Source organism: Chaetodon trifascialis, chromosome 15 (assembly GCF_039877785.1).
Source record: "Chaetodon trifascialis isolate fChaTrf1 chromosome 15, fChaTrf1.hap1, whole genome shotgun sequence".
Taxonomy (NCBI): Eukaryota; Metazoa; Chordata; class Actinopteri; order Chaetodontiformes; family Chaetodontidae; genus Chaetodon; species Chaetodon trifascialis.
The window spans coordinates 3,377,765-3,397,817 of NC_092070.1; the positions used below are offsets into that span (position 1 = coordinate 3,377,765).

Genomic DNA, 20,053 nt, shown 5'->3' on the forward strand with positions numbered 1-20,053 from the left:
TAAGTGGGTAAAAAGTACATTTTCTTCTGATATTTAATTCTAGTAGTAGCATAATTAAAATGTTCAGGTAAAGTTCAAATGTATAAATGAGGAAGTGGTGGAGGTTTGGAGTTCTAATTGAATACATTTGCAGTTTTTTGTGCAGTTTCCATCCTCCTCCTCCTCATGACAACTGTGACATGCTTAAAAAAAAAGCTAATAAATGGACCTTGAGTTAAGATTGTCAAACTTACCAATGGGAGAAGAAGAACTCAGATCTTTTATTTAAGTAGAAGTATGCCATAGTGTAGAAATACCCTGTTAAAAGTCCTGCATTCACCATGTAGCATACGCTAAAGTACAGGCGTATTAGCATCAAAATGTAGGCCTACTTAAAGTACCAAAAGTACTTAGTATGACCAGTTTCAGAACAATGCACATTATATTATTGGATTACAATTATTAATGCATTAATGTGTACTTGACTATATAAAATACAGTCATGGGAAAAAATTATTAGACCACCTTTGTTTTCTTCAATTTCTTGTTCATTTTAATGCCTGATACCACTAAAGGTATATTACCTGAAGAATACAATGAACACGACAAAAAATGTAGCTGATTCCATAATACTTTATGTCCTATTTGTCATGCTTAAGCTTAATTGTAGTCCCAGGGTATATAAGAGGCCATTTCATGTTATAAGCAGCACTGCACATGCAGAGGCATAGAGTGGTTTCCTGCTTACATTCAAGCCGTAGCACAACTCAGAGGTTGTCAGCTCTCACATACTGTAATGCCTAAAACAAAAGAATTATGTTAAGCCGCAAAGGCAGCCATCTTGGCACTGCTGGAAATTGGCATGATGAGACAGGTAGCCAAAAAAATGAAGATCTCCAAGACAGCCGTTCATTATACCAAGAAAAAGCAAGCCAAACAGAGTACTACCAAATTGCTAGCTGGTCGAGGCAGGAAACGTCGTTCTACCCCGCGAGAGGACCGTGCACTCATCTGTTCCTGTTTCAGGAATCATTGCCAGACCTCCAGGGACCTTAAAAATGAGTGGGCACTGTCGAGATATGTGACTGTTCAGCAAGGACAGTTTGAAACCGACTTCTTGAAGCTGGTCTGAAGTCACACAGGGCACGGAAGAAGCCCTTCATCAACGAAAGGCAGAGGAAGGCCTGGTTGCTCTTTGCTGGGGATCACAATGATTGGACAGTTGATTGTTGGGCTAAATTTCTCTTCAGTGATCAATCCAATTTTGAGTTGATGCTCACTCCAGCCAACTTACTGGTTAGGAGGAAGCCTGGAGAAGCCTACAAACCAGACTGTCTTGCCCCTACAGTAAAACATGGGGGTGGATCAGTGATGATCTGGGGTTGTTTCAGTATGGGTGGAACAGGGCAAATGCAATTGTGTGAAGGGTGAATGAACCTGGTCACGTACAGGGCTACTCTTGAAAACAGTCTTCTTCCATCAGCTGATAAACTCTTTCCTGACTCAAATGACTGGATTTTCCAACAAGACAATGCTCCTTGCCACACGGCAAGGTCAGTTAAAGCCTGGATGGAGAACCAGAACATTGGAACCATGCCTTGGCCTGCTCAATCACCAGATCTAAATCCAACTGAAAACCTGTGCAACATCATCAAACTCAAAATGGAGAACCACAAGCCCCAAAACAAAGCAAATTTGTGTGAATTTTTGCAACAGGAATGGGCTGCTGTGACAGCAGAACAATGTCAGAAGCTGGTGGAGAACATGCCAAGATGCATGGCTGCAGTCATCAAAAACAATGGTGATGCAATCAAGTACCAACTCCTGTGTGTATCATGTGACTAACAGACAGAAAAGAAAACATGGAACGCCTAAAAGCACTGTTTTTGACAGTACAATGCAAGTAGTAATCTCTTTTATCCAATCATGTATTCACATAGTGGTGAACCTCTCTATCCTCACTTGTGAACAGCTGAGCCTTTCCAGGATTCTCCTTTCATACCTGAGCATGATACTATCATCTATTACCAATGAACCTGTTTACCTTCTTGTGTTGTTTATTGCTTTGTTGATCAGTAATTAGCTCTGTTTTTGTAATTGTCCATATCTGTGTTCTTCTTTTACTGTAACTGACCTATCATGAATATTGATTTAAAATTGTTTCTTGATTTTAGGTTGCTAACTTCACACCTGATCAGGGACTACAGATAAAATAGACCTGTGGAATGTCCCAAACCTTTCCCAGTCTTTTGCTGTTCCTGTCCCAACTTGAACGAAACATGTTGCTGCATTAAATTTAGGATTAATATATATTTAGAAAAATCAATTAAGGTGATGAGGTCAAACATTAATTATATTGTCTTTGCACTGTTTTCAATTGAGTATGTCAAAATGTTTTTTTGAGTATGGTTTTGTCTTTTCCCTCATCTATCTATCTATCTATCTATCTATCTATCTATCTATCTATCTATCTATCTATCTATCTATCTATCTATCTATCTATCTATCTATCTATCTATCTATCTATCTATCTATCTATCTATCTATCTATCTATCTATCTATCTATCCACGTATATTTATGTTATATTTCATCTTATATACATAAAAATCTTTTTGTACAGATGTGTTATACAGATGCTAATTGTGCAAGTATTTGATGTTGCACTGCAAGAGTACCTTAATTTCCACTGAGATATAGTTTTATATATATAAAAAAGACCGAACTCTCTGAGACCAAGGGAGCGTAGAGCTTTTCGTCCTCCCACAGATAGGTGGCGGTAAGTCCTGTTGAAAGCATCTGAACACAGCAGCACACAGGATATGCTACAGAAACTGATCTTATTTGAAGTTAAAGCTTGTTAAATATTAAGTTCAAATATGAAGCATATATGTAACTGCCACTATATGAAACTATATGTAACTATATGTATTAGTTTGTGGGACTCTACATCTCTTTTCTTTTTCTTTTTATTTTGGTTTATAGATATAATGCATAGTTTTGACCTTCTCTTTCTCACACACACACACACACACACACACACACACACACACACACACACACACACACACACACACACACACATACACATATATATATATAATTATTATTTTTATATATATTTATTTATTTATTTATTTTGTTTGTTTGTTTTCATTTTTTATTTTTTTCGTGTGTGTATTAAACAGATGTGTTAGAAACTAGTTTTTAACATTATGCAAAGTAGTGATAAAAACAGTAGCGGATGTTACATAGAGAGGAAGGGCTTGTCCTCACATGTGATTAGTGGGTGTGTGTTGTCTTTTCCCCTCATTCAGTGCGACGTTTTATTAAAGTTGTAAGATGGCGACGGTGCATCTGAGGATTGGGGACCTAGTGTGGTGAGATAACCTTTAGATGTTGTTAAATGCCTCCTTCTCTTCCAAATGATGGTGTGCTATCTAAAGTAGTGGCGCATTAGTTCGTTTAACATCAGCGTTTCATGTTGGTGTAAACTAGCCGTAATTCATGGAAGTATCCGTGTTCTCGGCTGGTTGATGGTCAACCCAAACAAATTGCCAGCCAAGCTGACTCAGCCAGCAGCCGTCGTTAAGTTAGCTGCTAGCTAGCGGACAAGCTACAGCAAAGCAGAGGGGTTTGCATCGCGACGAAATTGTTTTTCCTCATTCAAACCTGTCTTTTTTCACGTTAACGTTACTTTTAATTGTTGCGCTGACTTGTTATGAATAAAGTCTGACCATACACTCGTAATTTTCTCGTGTTGTAGAAATGTTGTGGTTTGTGACGAGCTTTCCTCGTCCCGTAGCTAAAGCGGATATCTGCTGTAGGTATCTGTTAGCTCGCGGCTTCCGTGTCAACTGTTTGAACTCTTTCTCTGCAGACGACACACTTTTGTCTATATTGTTTTGTGAGTCTCAATCAAATTCATTTAACACCGATACGTGACTTAGCTCGGTTAGTTATTTGTGTGTCAAAGTGGTCGTCTCACGTTGTCTTATAGCACCAGTTTGTGTTTCTCATGGTGTTTTTTTATATATATATATATCATCATTACAAAATGGCAATACATACACAGGAGACAAACTTTCGCTGCGCATTTCTTACTTCTAAATAAAGAATCTTTATCGGGACATTTCAGTAACGTTACACCAGCATTTGTTTCCCCCATGATGTCTTTTAGATGCCTAAAGCTGCTTTGAACGTTTTAAACGCCTTGTTTTAAACCCTGACAGCTGTCACACTGCTGCTCACTTGCATTCGGCCTCATGTATTTCTGTACTGTTTGTGTGAGGTACATGAACGTTACTCGCCGCCAGATTTGATGCATCTTTCACAAACACTGCAGGCATGTAATGTGGCAGGAGGACACGTGTTTACTACTTGTGAGAACACATGGCAAGAAAGACCACTGACTGGAAAAACTGCATGAAATATTCACTTCTGATCACCTCATGTAACCTCAACAATATTAAACATGGTGCACCTCAGAGACTTGGTATCTCTGCCCTTCAGTTGTATCATGCTGTAAGATTTTAGCTATTTTGTCCATGCTCTGCTTTCCACTACCTTAATACAGTTGACCTGTTTTGGAGTGCTGCTGTTCTCACTCAGTATTTGTTGTCTTGCAACACACGCAGCCGTACTAGAACTTTGATCTGAAACTATCTGATCAAAGAAGAAGTGAACAAGAATAATAATGTGGTCAGACGATTGCTGCCACATTTCTGTGCTTGACAACACTTGATATCTGGTGGCATGGGCTTATTTTGAAACCTGAGCAGCAGGTGGTGTAAATTGGTTAGCTGAATTTGAATGGGGAACTACATTAAGCATCATGAACATGAAATGATCAGATTCATGGATTATATTGGAATGCATTAAATGTCCCACTTTTCTTTCAGGGGGAAGCTTGGTCGTTACCCGCCATGGCCGGGAAAGGTAAGGAGTGAAACCAAGTCAATGGCTGCTTCAAAGCATAAGAAACATTTGCATGACAAATCTTATGCTAATTTCGGACCATAATATTTATTCACATTTCAGATAGTAAGCCCTCCAAAGGACCTGAAAAAGCCCAGGGGCAAAAAATGCCATTTTGTGAAATTCTTTGGAACTGAAGACCAGTAAGTCTGGATTGTGAGGTACCTGCTCTGACTGACCTTGCATTTCGTTCTTCATTGAATAAGACATGTGTTTCTGTGTGCCTGTCCAGTGCCTGGATCAAAGTAGAACAGCTGAAGCCCTACCACCCCCACAAAGAGGAGATGATCAAGATAAATAAGGGGAAGCGCTTCCAGCAAGCGGTTGATGCGGTGGAAGACTTTCTAAAGAAAGCAAAGGGGAAAGAACAGGTAATGGGGTTGTCCAATAACACTTAATCTGCTTTGTGATGTACCCAGCATTTCTAAATAGTTCTGTTTATCCCTCCTCATCCAAAAACCCCTCATTACCTTGCTTTTCTTTTCGTCGACAGCTCAGTCAGGCACAGGGGGTGTAGAAAGGCATACAGATTTCTAAAAAATGATTAAGATAAGGTTTCAGGTTGAAGTATGATGACATGTAACCCTTAATCACACGACACAGGCATAACATTTTTCTGTTGGGGATGTGAAATGTACAGATTCCAGTTTGAAAATCTCCTGAAAGAGACATCTTGAATGTCTCACTGACCTAATTTATGTAGTGTTTTTGGTAAACGTATTCCTTCAGTGAACCTGCCATTTGTTTTAAGCCCCTTTTCAGTCTACATAAAAGAACCAGTGCTGCCCTCTAAAATGTTTGACTGTCAGTCAAAGGATCATCATTTTCTCTGTGTCATTGTTCATTAAGCAACACAACACATCGCAGACAAAAAATGTTTCTTAACAAAGTCATTTCAAATTGTACAAACCGCAAAACTGACTGTAATGGATGCTTCACGATGCTGAAAAAGCCCAAAAGCTAAATGAAAAAAATGGTGTGAGGAAAATAGTTGTTGCCTTTAGAGGAAACGATTTGAAACACAATCCTGTCATACAACACGACTAGTTCAGAAAAAGTCCCAGAAACTCTCACACTTGGCAAGAGCGTGTTTCATACACACTTAATTATGGCTATTGTCACTACATAGCCCAAGAAACATGACCTATCTTAGCAAACCGCTGCCTGCAAGTCTTAACAGCTGAATATGTATGATTAAATGTTGCTCATCATAATTCCTGATTTTTGTGTTATTATTTGTTAAAAATGGTGAAAGCCACACTGAGAATGTTAAAAATCTGCACTTCTATCTATTGTTAATGAGGCAAATGTGAGTGTTAATTGTGATATTGCCCAGCCCTGCTGTTGAGCCACAACGGCACACCCAAAGCAAACAGATGCAAAACGTTTTTGTTTCCAAACTGATCGAATCAAATTAACAATTAAAGAAGTGAAACTTTTCTCTGTGAGTCCTGCTCTTCCCTGCCTCCCTCATGAAAGATTCTTAGGTGTTATGGTCCGTCTGAGAAAATGTTTTTTCAGTTGGACACATTGTGCCTGTGGAGGCCATCTGCCCACCAGAATGAGGGCACTCAACATTTGGGAACTCAGAGCCGTGCTGCATTCATGCAGTTGTGAGACTGCTACAAATGTCTTGATGTGCAAAAAGAGCAGCACAAAATGATAATCTGTGTTTTTAACAGAACTCAGATGGTAAAGGGGACTCAAAAGGAAAGAAGACGCCCAACAAGCCACTGAAAATACTGGAGGAGGATGATGAGGATCTCAGCGCCCTGAAGGACCCCTCTGAGAAGGTTAGTCAAACACTGACAAGTTAAAACAGTGACCTGTCAAGCATAAGTTAAATAACAGTTTACTCAAAAGACATGATTTACAGACCGTTAACACGTCCTTAACCTTGTCCTTTTGTCCATGGTGCATTGAGCCATGCATAGAGCCTTTCTTTGTCTGGGTCTGGGGCTTGTGCTATGGGTACTAGTACAGCATAGGAATTATACAACTGAATTATCCAACTATACAACCCCCCAAATGACCAGTGCTGTGGATGCCCTGCAGTGTGGCCAGTTTGTCATATCCTGTGTTAAACTGACCGTTGTTCCCTTAAAAGAAACTTGCAAATTTCCTCATTCAACCTACATGTGATGCAGCAAATAAACACATTTCCCCAATGTCGCCATCATCACGCTGGACATCCACAGCTGTGCAAGATTTCTCCCAGTCTGTAAACATTAACAACTGATTTGCTAGTGAAACACTGCGTGGTGTAAGTGTTAACACACACGTTTTTAAGTTTACAAGCATATTGCTGTACAGCTGACTGCAAATGTACAACTTATTAACAGAGAGTTGCTGTGAGATCTGACTTGACACTTGTCTGTATACTGCATTCAGTTAAGGTCAATTTAGGTATGCATCATGTGTTAAAATCTGAAAGGACGCAGGAAAGTCACTGTTGACGTGCGATAGAGTAATGTGTTTCTGCAGATGCATAAGGAACGGTTAAGAATGTCATATTTCTTAAAGAGAGTTTGGCATAATGTTTTCCCTGCAGAGTGCAGGGAGTTTCCCTTTAATTCAAATACTGTATGTACATTTCTAAACATTTGGCACCACCACAGAAACACTACATAACTGCTAAAGTATGATCAGGCTGTCTGACATTCATTGACTGTGGTTAGTTATTTGTTTGATATGAGTTTGATGTACAGTCTAATAACATGTGTTTGTATTGACTTCTGACAGTGACAGAACAGGCTAATTATCAGCCAGTTGTACTCAGTTTGTTACGGCAGCTTGCAGTAAATGGTTGCCCTCTGTAAAGGTATTCGCAGCTCTGGAATAGTCTTAAGAAGTGTTGAGTTTAGTTTCCCTTACAAAGTCTTTAACATTTCCCTGGCCAGCTGTAGGCAGTAATGTTTTTTAGAAATGGTTTCTGTATGTGAGTGCTTGCTGTCAGGGGATGTTACACAGTGGGGTTATTGTCATTGTGGATTGTGTTGCTGGAGGCTGCTCAGTCTTTTTTGTAGACTTTCAGTCGGCACCATCAGACTTGCAGCAAATTTTGTCACTACTTCCAGCTACACAAGTTAGGATGCTTATGCACTCATAATGGACAAGTGTCAAATTTAGCAAATGGTGAAGCCTGTAGAAACGCTAATATAATACAGTGGAAACTGAAGAAGAAGCTTGTACCCTAGCCTTACTCAGTTCTACATTTTTCTTTCTTCATAGTATTTTCCAATTAGTTTCTACACACAAGACATGCCAACCGGCATTATACCTGCAGTAACAGGTTGCACAAAAGGGCAGCAGACACTGATACTGATATTGATACTAGCCCCTTTTACACACAGATCCTGCAGTGCTGCTGTAAAGAAGACCGTCTTTATGCTGGCTTTGCGTTTTTTACTCAGAAGCCCAGCATAATACCACAACAGTGGATGCAGAACAAGCCAAACAGGCGAGATGTGTAACAGTGCCAGTTTCTGGTGAATTTCCGCAGATGTCAGTTAGGCTCTGTTACTACCTCTGCTGCTGGTTTAACAGCTGAGCAACAATGCCCCCCCACCGTGTTTGTACGTTTTATTTAGAACTGTGAGGCACAATAATGCTGCAGCATTCCTGCCTTGAACAGGCTGTGTAAAAGGGGCTACTGTCACAGTGCCATACCTTCCACATCAACATAGTTACTCAAAGGACCGGCTCACCCAAATTACAAACAACAGATTTCCTCTTTTTGGTTTGATTTGTCCCGGCTTTGAGAAACCTGTCTATCTGAGATTTCTGCCTCCGTCCCATCACAGTGGAGGTGAATGGAATATTACATGTGGCCTTCAACACTGTCTTCTGCTCATATGACAGCGAAACATCCCCTGCTAAGGCAGACATGGACCTGTACAAATTCACCCTTTGATTTAGGTGAATATGTGTCTCTCTCCTCCTTAAGGACTTAACTGATTCTGACCCCGAGCCGTCCACTATTGAGAGGCTGGGGGCTGGACCTGGCTCAGGATTCAAATGGGAAAGCAGTGTAGGTGAACTCCCCTTCCCACCAAGCCTGCCTTGCTCTTCTTCTACCTTCCCTTTATCTTTGGCTTTAATCACCAACAACTGCAGACCTTCTCCTTCTGACCTGTTTGGTGCGCACTCTTGGCTACTGAAAGCATTAGTTTGGTGTGTGCTGTTGAGATGGTCACCAACTCTGTGTGTGGAGGCTCAACAGGAAGCTGAGACTTGGTTCAGTTGACCCAGCTTCCTGCTTTCTGTGAGCGTCTCGGAAGTAATAAGAGCCAACCTGCTCCTCGGGACCAGGGTTGATGACCACTCTGAATATAATGCTCTTAAACTGAGTGAGTGAGTGAGTGAGTGAGTGAGTGAGTGAGTGAGTGAGTGAGTGAGTGAGTGAGTGAGTGAGTGAGTGAGTGAGTGAGCGTTAGACTGTGTGTATGTGTGAGATTATAAGAGTTTGCGCGCGCGTGTGTGAAAGACAGATTAAAGAAACGGCACATGACCAAAATAAAAGTTGAGCCACGAACTGTTGATCTGTTTGTCAGTGGAAACATTTGCTGCTGCAGCTCCAGTGCATCAGCTTTGGAATTTCAGTAACAGAATAAAATGATGTATTGTGATTCTAGAATGCCCAAAGTTACATCATTCTAAGTCATTTTTCCATAAAGGAAAGAGTACATCCTTCCTGATTTGTAACAGCTCATTTCCTTCTTTCAGTTGGTATTCTATGCAAATTATTGACATTTTATTGAACTACAATACTGCAACATAGTGAATAAAAGTTCTGCCTGTTGTAGATTTGATGGGCATGTTTGGCTGCTTTTAGAAACCTGTGAAGGCTGCCTCATTGTGTTGTACATAATTCATCAGATTCCACTAACATGGAGAGAATCAGACAGTGACTGGCTTGATCATATTAATGGACTGGAGGTGATCATATTAATAGAGTTGTGCTGTACCTGAAGCATTGGTATCAAGAACCATCCAGTTCCAGAGGACGACTGTCTCCTGCTTAATTATTTCAGTTCATTTACAGTTACTGGCTGGAGGATATTCACAGCAGCAGCACAGCAGTCAGTGTAGAACCTAAAGTAATGAATAGGGAGAATTCATGGAAGTTACCTGTAACTGCACAGGCCAGCCATCCCACATACATGATGTAAAATAGTAAAACTTTGCTGTTAACGCACTTCTAGTTCCTTTCAGTAGCAAACTGTTCTTTTGCTGGGTATTGATGTTAGTGTTGTAAGAGTCAGCCAAGGTGGATAGCAAACAGTTTTTTTGTTTGTTTGTTTTTACCTAAATGGTTTGTGCAGCAGTTGAACAAATTGATGAAACTCTCCGGTTTCTGCTATATTGTACAGGTTTGACAAAGAATTTTAGACCATAGATGGAGTCACTCTCACCAGAAGCTCTCAAATCATGGCAGCGTGTATAATGAGTCTCATGGATCCCTGGTGTGTCAGTGCTGTGTGGTGTAGACTCGAGGCTTTCTGCACACTGTATTCTGTGTCAGGTTAATGCATATGCAAAGAGAAGACCGTGACACTGAACTCCTTCTGTTGCAGCCTGTGAAGGATGACCCACATTTCCATCACTTCCTGCTCAGTCAGTCTGAGAAGGTAAGAGGAAGTATGCTGCTCAGTGTTTTGACATCTGCACCTATGTTTTTTTTTCTTTTTTTCTAGTTACAGGTTTGACTTTCATGTCTCGTCTCATCTGAATGTGCCAGTTTTGCTTTAATCAGATCAATTCAATTCAATTCAATTCAATTTTATTTGTATAGCGCCAAATCACAACAGAAGTTGTCTCAGATCAATAGTGATAAAGATTTTCACCCCTCTCCGCAAACACCCAAGCTGAGTATAGAGAGGCAGTAGTGTTTCTCATGGCACCCCCCACCCGAGTGGGCCCAGAACAGTTCAACTGAAGCAGCCTGAGGCTACACTGATAAGTTCTTTGTCAGCCTGTGAGGGTTTTCCTCAATGACATCTCAAGCTTCAGCTCTTCATGTCCCTGGGCACAGATCCATGCTTCAGCCTAGTGATTTGTGTTCTTTGATACCACTGAAATAAGATAAAATTGCAGTTACAAAATATACCAGAAGAGCAATTTCTTCACATTAGTACTAAATAGTACACGATGTTGGCACCGATGTTGAAACCAGTACTAGATGTGGCTGATCTGCTTTAAATGCCGTTTTTTGTTTTTGTGTAGCTGTTTTTTAGCAGATTTTTCTCCCTCCGCGCCGGTGACAGTCTGTATATCAGCCTGTCCCGTTCTTGTGAGTGTGAAATGTCAGGAATGCCAGGAAGAAATTTCATTACATTTGGCACAAATGTCCATTTGGACTCGAGGGTGAACTGATTCCATTTTGGTGGTCAGAGGCCAAAAGGTCATGACCTCTCAAAGCACAAGCTTGACCGTAGCTCAACATGTACCAAGGCTGAATGCTGACTGCAGTCAGATGCAAGTCCAACCTGAAGCCCCTTGTGACAAAGCCCTTTCAGTTTTCTTTACTTTGTAAAAACAATCGAAGTGAAGCTGATGTGAACTTGCCATTGTGGTGTGTGTGCATGTAGTATAGTGATCATCTCAAGTCTGTTTGCTGTCTGCCCACAGCCTGCCTCATCAATGGAACCCATTAGCAAGCGCCTGAAGATCATTGAAGAGGTAAAGTGACCAGTGAATTTTGACAGAACAAGCCAGTTAGAATGTTGCACCCTTTTATGGATTAACCTTAATCAGATCTTAAACTCTTCTCTTTTACAAACTGATTTAAATTTTAAACTTAAGGATCAATTTCAGGGAAACATTTTGCTGAATGAACACTCCATAGCAGAGGTACATTTAACTTTCCCTCCAGTATGAAACTGACATGGTGCTTTTGATTGTGCAGGACACGGGGTCAACATCTATCCAAGCAGCAGACAGCACAGCCATCAATGGCAGCATCACACCCACAGATAAAAGGTATGAACACACGTTGACTGCAGCCTTACAGGACATGAACCAAAGTTGAACTGAAAAACAGATGACAAAGTTAACACCCTCGAATTACTGTTACTGTGTTTCATACTGAGCTTCATGGATTTTAGCTCAGAGCACAGACATATGAGTGCTTATTTATCATTTCAGCCTCAGCATGCTCATGTTTTGATTTGTTTGTTCTTTTTGGTATTTGCACTCCAGGATAGGGTTCCTGGGACTGGGGCTGATGGGTAGCGGTATCGTTTCCAACTTGTTGAAAATGGGTCATGTTGTCACAGTGTGGAACCGCACAGCAGAAAAGGTACTGTAATGCAACACAGTCTTAGACACTCAACTTTGAACGTTTATTACTAGGGCTGGGCGATAAAAACGATAGCGATATGTCTCGCGATAGACACGTTATCAATATCAATAAAAAATGCGTTCGATAAAACATTCGATAATTTTTTTTTTTTCGTCGGAAAAAACGTGAAGTGGCGAAGCGAGGTTGGTTGCATGAACAAAGGCACTCGCTCTCAGGTAACTGAGCAACGTAGGGAGAAATCACTGATCAGTGAGAGAGACACGCTAACACGCCAATCATGTAACATTATCAAGTTCGGTTGCGCCGTGTCGTTGTCTCATGTGTGATGCTTCGCGAGGAGTGAGATGAGAAATAGAAAGTGAGCGCTGCAGCGAGCGAAGAAATTGTCGATAAAAAGTCAGCTCGTCAGTATGGAGTTTTTTGGATTTTATAAGTCGGACCGTAGTCAGACCAATGTGGTCTGTAACTGTGGACTGTCGTCCCCACCAAGACCCGTAACACCACAAACTTATCTAACCACTTTAGCCGCGCTCACTCTTTGGAGCGCAGCCGTATTCGCCAACGTCCGCCAACCGCAGCACCACCGCACAAGCAGCTGACCACCATGCAGAGGTATCTGCTTCAGTGCCTGATGACAAATCATCTAAAAGGCACAAAAACATAACGGAGGCAGCGGCATATCATATAGCTAAAGACATGCTTCACTGAGCACTGAGGAGAAGCCAGGTTATAAACATGTCTTACACGTGCTTTTTTTTTTCTTAAACACACTTGCAATAAAAATATAATTGAATAGTTCATGTATGTTTAGAGTAAGAAGAGTGACTAAAGTTGTTCATATGTCTAGGCTGGTTTTATAATTCAGTCAAGTCTACCTCAGTTTCTGCTATGTTTCCAAAACACTGCACATATCTGAAAACATTTTATTCAGAAGGTGAATCAGCTTGTGAACTTCCTGCACTAAACCTGCAGAAAAAAAGTTCTCAGGTTTCTCTCTTTTTACATTTTTACACTTTTTTTTTTTTAACATTTATTATTTGAGTGTTTTCCATGGTTGTGTTGACGTTTCCTTTCCTTTCTGACACACTTATATCGCAATAGAGTTTTCAGCCATATCGCCCAGCCCTATTTATTACTGACTGTGTTTGATGAATGAGCTCTCGTCCGTGATGTGTTGCAGTGTTAGACTGATGATGGCGCATTTGTATTCATGCCATAGATGTTTTGATATAGAGTGAAGTTGTAGAGTTCTAAGAGGAGAAACTGAGCTGGAAGATAAAAGTGCGGGGAGTGAGTGAAAGATGTAGATCAGAAGACCTCAAACAAGGTTTCTCCAAGCACTGGTGGAGTCTTGACCACCTCGGTTCAGTGAAGAACCTGCTGAGGAGGCACTACTCAATAAACATGCTATTAAACAGGGAGAACCACAGAAGGATTGTGTAGGTCTGTGTTGGCATGCTGCTGCTGATTCATTAGAAAATGACTCCCTGCTGTGTTCCAGTGCGATCTGTTCATCCAGGAGGGTGCCAGGTTAGGCCGGACTCCTGCAGAGGTGGCTTCCACGTGTGATATCACTTTCTCCTGTGTCTCAGACCCAAAGGCTGCTAGGGATGTGAGTACTATCTCAACTACAGTGTCGCAGCTTCCAGTGAAAGTGTGACTCACTGTCTAATGGATAAAAAAAATGGGCGCATTTGTGTTTGTGGCTCTCCAGTTGGTGTTGGGACCCAGTGGAGTGTTACAGGGAATCAGGCCAGGCAAATGCTACGTAGAGATGTCGACTGTAGACCCAGAGACTATCACAGAACTATCACAGGTAAATGCAAACACACACTGCCACACACCGCAGTAGCCACAATCCTTGAAAAGTGTAAACAACTGAATCCTAAGTACACCCTCAAAGTGAGTGTGGCCTTTCTTCTCCATCTGAAGTACAGACAGTAGTTGCAGTTATCATTGGATTGTACTGAAAGTGTTCCTGTATCAAATTGTTTGACTGTCAGCTGATCACGTCGCGGGGTGGCCGTTTCCTGGAGGCTCCAGTGTCAGGAAGCCAGCAGCTCTCCAATGATGGAATGCTGGTCATCCTGGCGGCCGGTGACAGAACAGTCTACGAGGACTGCAGCAGCTGCTTCCAGGCCATGGGCAAGACCTCCTTCTTCCTGGGTATGGAGGCTGTACTCTTACACGTCCTGTTGGATGCACTGACAATAGTTTTAACAAAGACGAACCTCTGTAAGATGATGAATTGCCATTTTTAAGCTTTGGTTTTTGAAGGAATTAAACAAATGAGATATAACATGTAAACTTTTAGAGGTGTTGGAAGGTGGATTTTGGTTTGGACAGAGCCAAGCCAGCTGTTTCCCCCTGTTTCCAGTCTGTGCTCAGCTAAGGTAACTGGCAGCTGGCTTCAGCTACATATTTTATATACATATGAGTGGTGACAATCTTCTCATCTAACTGTTGCCAAAGAAAGAAAAAGGCTAATTTTCTGAAAGGTTCAGTTATTCATTTCAGGTTATGTGGGTAGATTGTGTGTTTGACCTTGAAAATATCTGTCAGATCTGAGTCACCCTCCAGTCTGTATGAATGTCTCGGAATGCTGTCAGATGGCATCAGATGGTGTATGCATTGTTGTAGCTTTAGCTGCAAGTTCCCTGCTCTGTGGCTATACCAACAGAAATGTAGGCATGGACACAGTGAGGATGATCGTCATTTCGCTGTGGAGACGGTCGCATAGTTCAGTTTTTGTGTTTGTGTGTGTGTGTAAAAATGGACGTATGTGTTTTCAGGTGAAGCAGGAAACGCAGCGAGGATGATGCTGATCCTCAACATGGTACAGGGCAGCTTCATGGCCACCATTGCAGAGGGGCTAACCCTGGCCCAGGCCACCGGCCAATCACAGCAGACCTTCCTGGACATCCTGTGCCAGGGCCAGATGGCGAGCACCTTTGTGGACCAGAAATGCCAAAGTAAGCCAAAGCAAGTTTTAAGTTGTGTGTTCTGACTTGCCTGCACCTTGCTAACGTCTTGTCGTGTATTAACTTTGTGTATTTGTTAGTTCTTTTTGCTTATAATAGCCTTTCTTCTTGCCTTTTCCAGACATTTTACAGGGCAACTTTAAGCCAGACTACTATTTGAAGCATATTCAGAAGGACCTGAGGCTAGCCATATCCATGGGTGACATGGCCAACCATCCAACCCCAATGGCTGCAGCTGCCAATGAGGTACACCTGTGTGCTTTTGTTGTTTTTCAGGTTTACACTGCTTTTTGTATGCTCATTTTATATCATCTTATTTATGTCTTTATTTTAAACCATGAACGGGTGACCAGACAACCTGCCTGCCTGCTTTCAGTACTCTCGACTGTACGTTTTGAATGCAGACAGGTCATCACAGTTGGATTATGTTCCTTATGTTTTTCCTGTTAGAACGAAAGTTTGAATTTGATTAAAAGTAACAGCCCTATTTGAAACAGGCTTGTATTGGACACAGGGCTTTATTCCTCATTTCCTTCCTTTCCCTGGTCAATGCAAACTCAAGTCAAGTCATATAAAACTGAAAATTAGCTATTGTGATAATTAATTTGTTTTTTTTGTTTTTTGTTTTTGTTTTTGCCAAACACGAAGGCTTGTTGCTTTTCTTTGTTTTGTGTTATTGTGAAATCAACATTTCAGGGGTTTTGACTTTTGTTCAGATGGGCTGGGGTTGTTGTTGTTGTTGTTGTTGTTCTTGTTTTAATCCATCCTCCTCTGACATTTTACAGGCTACTGTGAATGAATAAGTCAATGATTTAAATGTCAGACTCACCACTCTATTGCTCAGTTACACTTTCAGCAGAAATACCGTTTTCATTCTCTAATTAGTTCCCATCACTTCCACGATGCCATTTTTGGACCGACACTAAGCTTCCATCAAAGATACTAACATTTCCTATGTAGATGTTTCTTGTTCAGTCTTCAGTGGCACAAAGGGCAGAACTGCTCCCCTTCCTGGTGGGTTTTTGATGTGAAACATCTGCAGGAAATGTCAAGTTTTACTGACTCTAGCTTGATAGTAATAAGAAAAAGCAGCAGGGTAGTAATGATCGGAAATAAGTGATGAATAGTGAACAGTGTTCCTGTTATGAATACTGAGCCATGATTGTCCAGCTGTTTATGGGCTTGTGCTGGCCATTATTTGAATATGACTGAGAAGTTATATATTCATGGTTCATAGAACATGGACTAAAACTGTCTTTTAGTTCCACCAGTGTGCCAAAAACAAGAGTTAACAATGGTTTGACAAGAGATTTGTTAGCGTGGAGCTTAATAAATCGGGGTATTTTCCTGACAGGTAACATGTTCTATAAGGGCTTGTATTCTCAGCCAGTACAGAGGAAACTGGGATGCACTCAGAAATGTCACTTTCTACCACTTTAGTATCGTGTGGTGTATTGAAATATTCTCCACTGAGACTTTCTTTCAACCGCCTACAGTAACACTAATTCTTTCTGACAATGAAAGGATAAATGCTGAAATAACAATAGGAGTGAAGCCAGTGAAATGCAACTGATTTTTTTTTTTTCCTCTTCCTGTGCAGGTTTACAAGAGGGCTAAGGCACTGGACCAGTCAGACAATGATATCTCTGCAGTCTACAGAGCCTACATTCACTAGAGCAAGATGTGACCTATCCTCTGGACCACACAGTCTTTAATCCCTTATTATTTCTCCTCTGTCATGTAATGAGTTTTTTTTTTTTTTTTTTTAAATTCTAGTCATTTTATTTCATTTTGCCCCAGCGCCAGCCATTTTACCTGCCCACATAGTAATTACTTTGTTCGAAGCAACCTTGAGCATTGCACTGACTGTCCTGGAGGAATATACGCTGTAAGAGTGCTCCAAATGAGGTTGTACTACTGCACTGCTGCAGCTTGCTGTAGGCTTAATTTGTCTGGTTTCTGAAAAATGGTGGAAGTACTGCAGGGTGTTTGGCAGGACGTGGGGTCCAGTGCCACTGTGAAGAGCGGGGTGTCCAGCTCCAGTCAGAGAAATTGCTGTCAGGTTTTGTGGATGCATAAACCCTAAAGATTTTTTTTTTCATGTGCAAATGATGCATTTATTTAATTGAGTGTGATTTTGCTTATCTTTTAAATGTCCAGAATTCCGTGAGAGAAAACACCAAGAACATGCCACTGCATTGCCTTAATATTGTAAGCCCTCAAGTCTTTGGATAATAGATGTATTTATTTATGTTTCTTTCCGTCTCTTGGTGCAGTTTGGCCATGGCTTGTTTCTTATTTGACAAGATGATTTATGCTTTTAAGTTGTTAATGATCTTTCTTGAACAGGTAAAGGACAGAGCAGCAGATGTGTTGAAGCCTTAAAATGCAGTAATTGGTATTTCTCATGGAGACTTGAGATTGCCGCTTTTGAAACCCTTCATTCTTGTGTTTGGAAGAGTTCTCATTTTCACTGTTTTTCTTTTCTTTTTTTAAATATATTTCTCTGAACATGAATGAATCCAGTTTTTGAGTTGCTTCTTAACTGGAGCTAATGATCAAGGCCCAACATCAACCATGTTGTCTTCCTGATAGTTGGAGCTAAAAATTTGCAGCTGGGTTTGGAATGGAATGAATACAACATGCTGAGCTCCACAGAGAGAAGCTGGTTTTGATGGATTGGCATCACATTAGCCGTATCCTAAAAACACACACAGCTCACTTCAGCTGTGGTGAAATATGGATGTGTAACAATCAGGGCCCCAAACCAAATGTTGACATGGATTCTGCCTCTTATTTATTTATTCTTACATTGGCTTCAAACAGGTTTCAGGTCAGATGAAGGGAGGGACAGCAGGTGGTCACATGATGGGGTTGGTTTAGGCGGGTGGCGATCTGGAAGTCTGGTAACTAACAAGAACTGTCAGTCCAGAAATCCCAAAGATTCAGTTTGAGCTCATTTCAAAACATAGTTTGTCTCTAAAATATCCAGCTCACTTCACATCTTGGTCGCAATTCTTTAGTGAACAGATTTAAGGGATTGCTACCAAAAATATGCATTATTTATATATATATTATTTATATATATTTATGCATTATGGTTTGATTTAAGGATGACATTTCTCGCTCAAGCGTTTTTCAGTATCTGCCTCAAAAATTCACAACTTGGGTCCAAATTGAGTCAGTCGAATCAGGCCCGGTGGTGTCCCATACTGTTAGAGCAGGTCTCAGGTCTGTGCCAGCGTCTCATTACCAAGTGTGACCCAAGGGGCCGCTCATCACTTCTGATGTATGACCGGTGGAAAATGAACTGAAGTTATCTCCTGCAGTGTTTTTGTGTTCTGGATCAGGTCTGATTGTCCCCGAGTATAAACCAGTGGGCTCTTTTTCTAAAATTGATCAATGCACATGGGTTTTTCTGTGGGTCCATTTTGAATTCAGTCCCATGAAGACCTCTACTACGCAGCCTAAAACAGTCTACATACATATGCAGGTGCAAATGACAATGCCCGTCATATGCCAAAGAAACATGGCGTGGTTGTGCATACTCAGCCAGAGCTGTTCTGTCCCCAAGAGGGTGAGACAGCAGAGTTTTTACGTCTGAGTTCTGATGGAAGGACAAATCAAGCAACACAGCTTTAATCTCTTTTTGAGTACTCTTCATTCCACCAGTAAAGCGGCAGCTGTGACAGTGTGAAATCATCCTCTAAGGTGTGTGATTACATGCAGAGGAAGTTTTGGGTTTTGTGCTGTGTTCATTTTCTGTCTGCTGACCCACAAGCCCGCTGTCCCCACGGTCAGCGTGACCTCGAGCGACTTGAACACGAGCAAGCTGTAGCAACAACAGTGTGACATTGAGACCCAGAAAGCAGAACTCGCTGTGCACCGTCATGAATTGTAAATGCTTCCTTGCAGGAAAAGACCTCATGAAGGTTTTTTTGTTTCTTTGTTTGGTAAGGCCCACACTTTTTATCAGTTTGTAAATGAAGAAGTTTATCAAAACAATCATTTTGTTGCATCTTAAGCATCTAATGTCCCATTTTGAAAGATTTTCTGTTTGCCAAACAAACTTTGTTGATGGTTTTTCATTTGGGTTCCCCTCACACACTCTAGGGTTAAGAACTGTTTTTAGAAGACAGATGTAAATAGCACATTAGGTTGACTAGGGTTTCTTTTATATCTACAGTAACTGGGATTAATGAAAACAACTACTTTTGGTTTTGACTCTGCAGAGCAACTGTATAACATCTTTGTGTCTTAATACTGTAGATTGTTCAGTTGTTCAAGTGTAAATGGTTTATTAATATGTGGCTTATATAATCTGTCTTATCGCATTGAAATGACAATGAGTTGGATCCTGTGATGGAAGGAGGGTGTAACTTGTTTTGGGGGATATTTATGATTTTGTGTACATGTGGAAATATCAAGACTTTTGTGCTGTTTAATAAATCCTCCTGATTACTGACATGCATGTCTGTTGATCAAGTGTTTTATACATGAGCTGGACTGTTAATTCCATTGGAGCTCTACTGTTTGCCACTCAGTGCCTCTCAAATCCAACAACCGTTGCTCTGTGTCTCAACACTTTAGAACTACTCAGTTAGTGGCTCATGGCCCCAAGTCCACTGGTTCCTACTGAGCAAAGTAATCTCTTAAAATAATTCAGAAATATACAGTGTCATTTGTTAAAAAAGGTTCAGCTGTCAGCAAGCAGCTGGCAGCCATTAATCGTACAGGAGGAAACAGTGCATTGTTATTTTCAGCGGTGGATTAATCCACATTTGCTCTGTTGAGTATTTCAGGCATCATCATTG

General features: G+C 41.0%; 1 protein-coding gene across 2 annotated transcripts; it reads left to right on the forward strand.

Annotated features, from left to right (window-relative positions):
- Positions 1–3,280: 3,280 nt before the first annotated feature.
- On the forward strand, positions 3,281–19,704 carry glyr1 (glyoxylate reductase 1 homolog (Arabidopsis)). 2 transcript variants are annotated; one of them, XM_070981277.1, is made up of 16 exons: positions 3,281–3,358; positions 4,880–4,916; positions 5,019–5,098; positions 5,188–5,326; positions 6,638–6,748; positions 8,902–8,985; positions 10,532–10,585; positions 11,586–11,636; positions 11,863–11,936; positions 12,156–12,255; positions 13,760–13,870; positions 13,973–14,074; positions 14,262–14,424; positions 15,051–15,230; positions 15,361–15,485; positions 16,840–19,704. In XM_070981277.1, exons 1-16 carry the CDS (start codon positions 3,321–3,323, stop codon positions 16,912–16,914), a joined length of 1,524 nt encoding a protein of 507 aa, XP_070837378.1. In that variant the 5' UTR covers positions 3,281–3,320; the 3' UTR covers positions 16,915–19,704. The 2 variants fall into 2 exon arrangements, with proteins under 2 accessions (XP_070837378.1, XP_070837379.1); XM_070981278.1 differs by lacking the exon at positions 8,902–8,985.
- Positions 19,705–20,053: the final 349 nt, after the last annotated feature.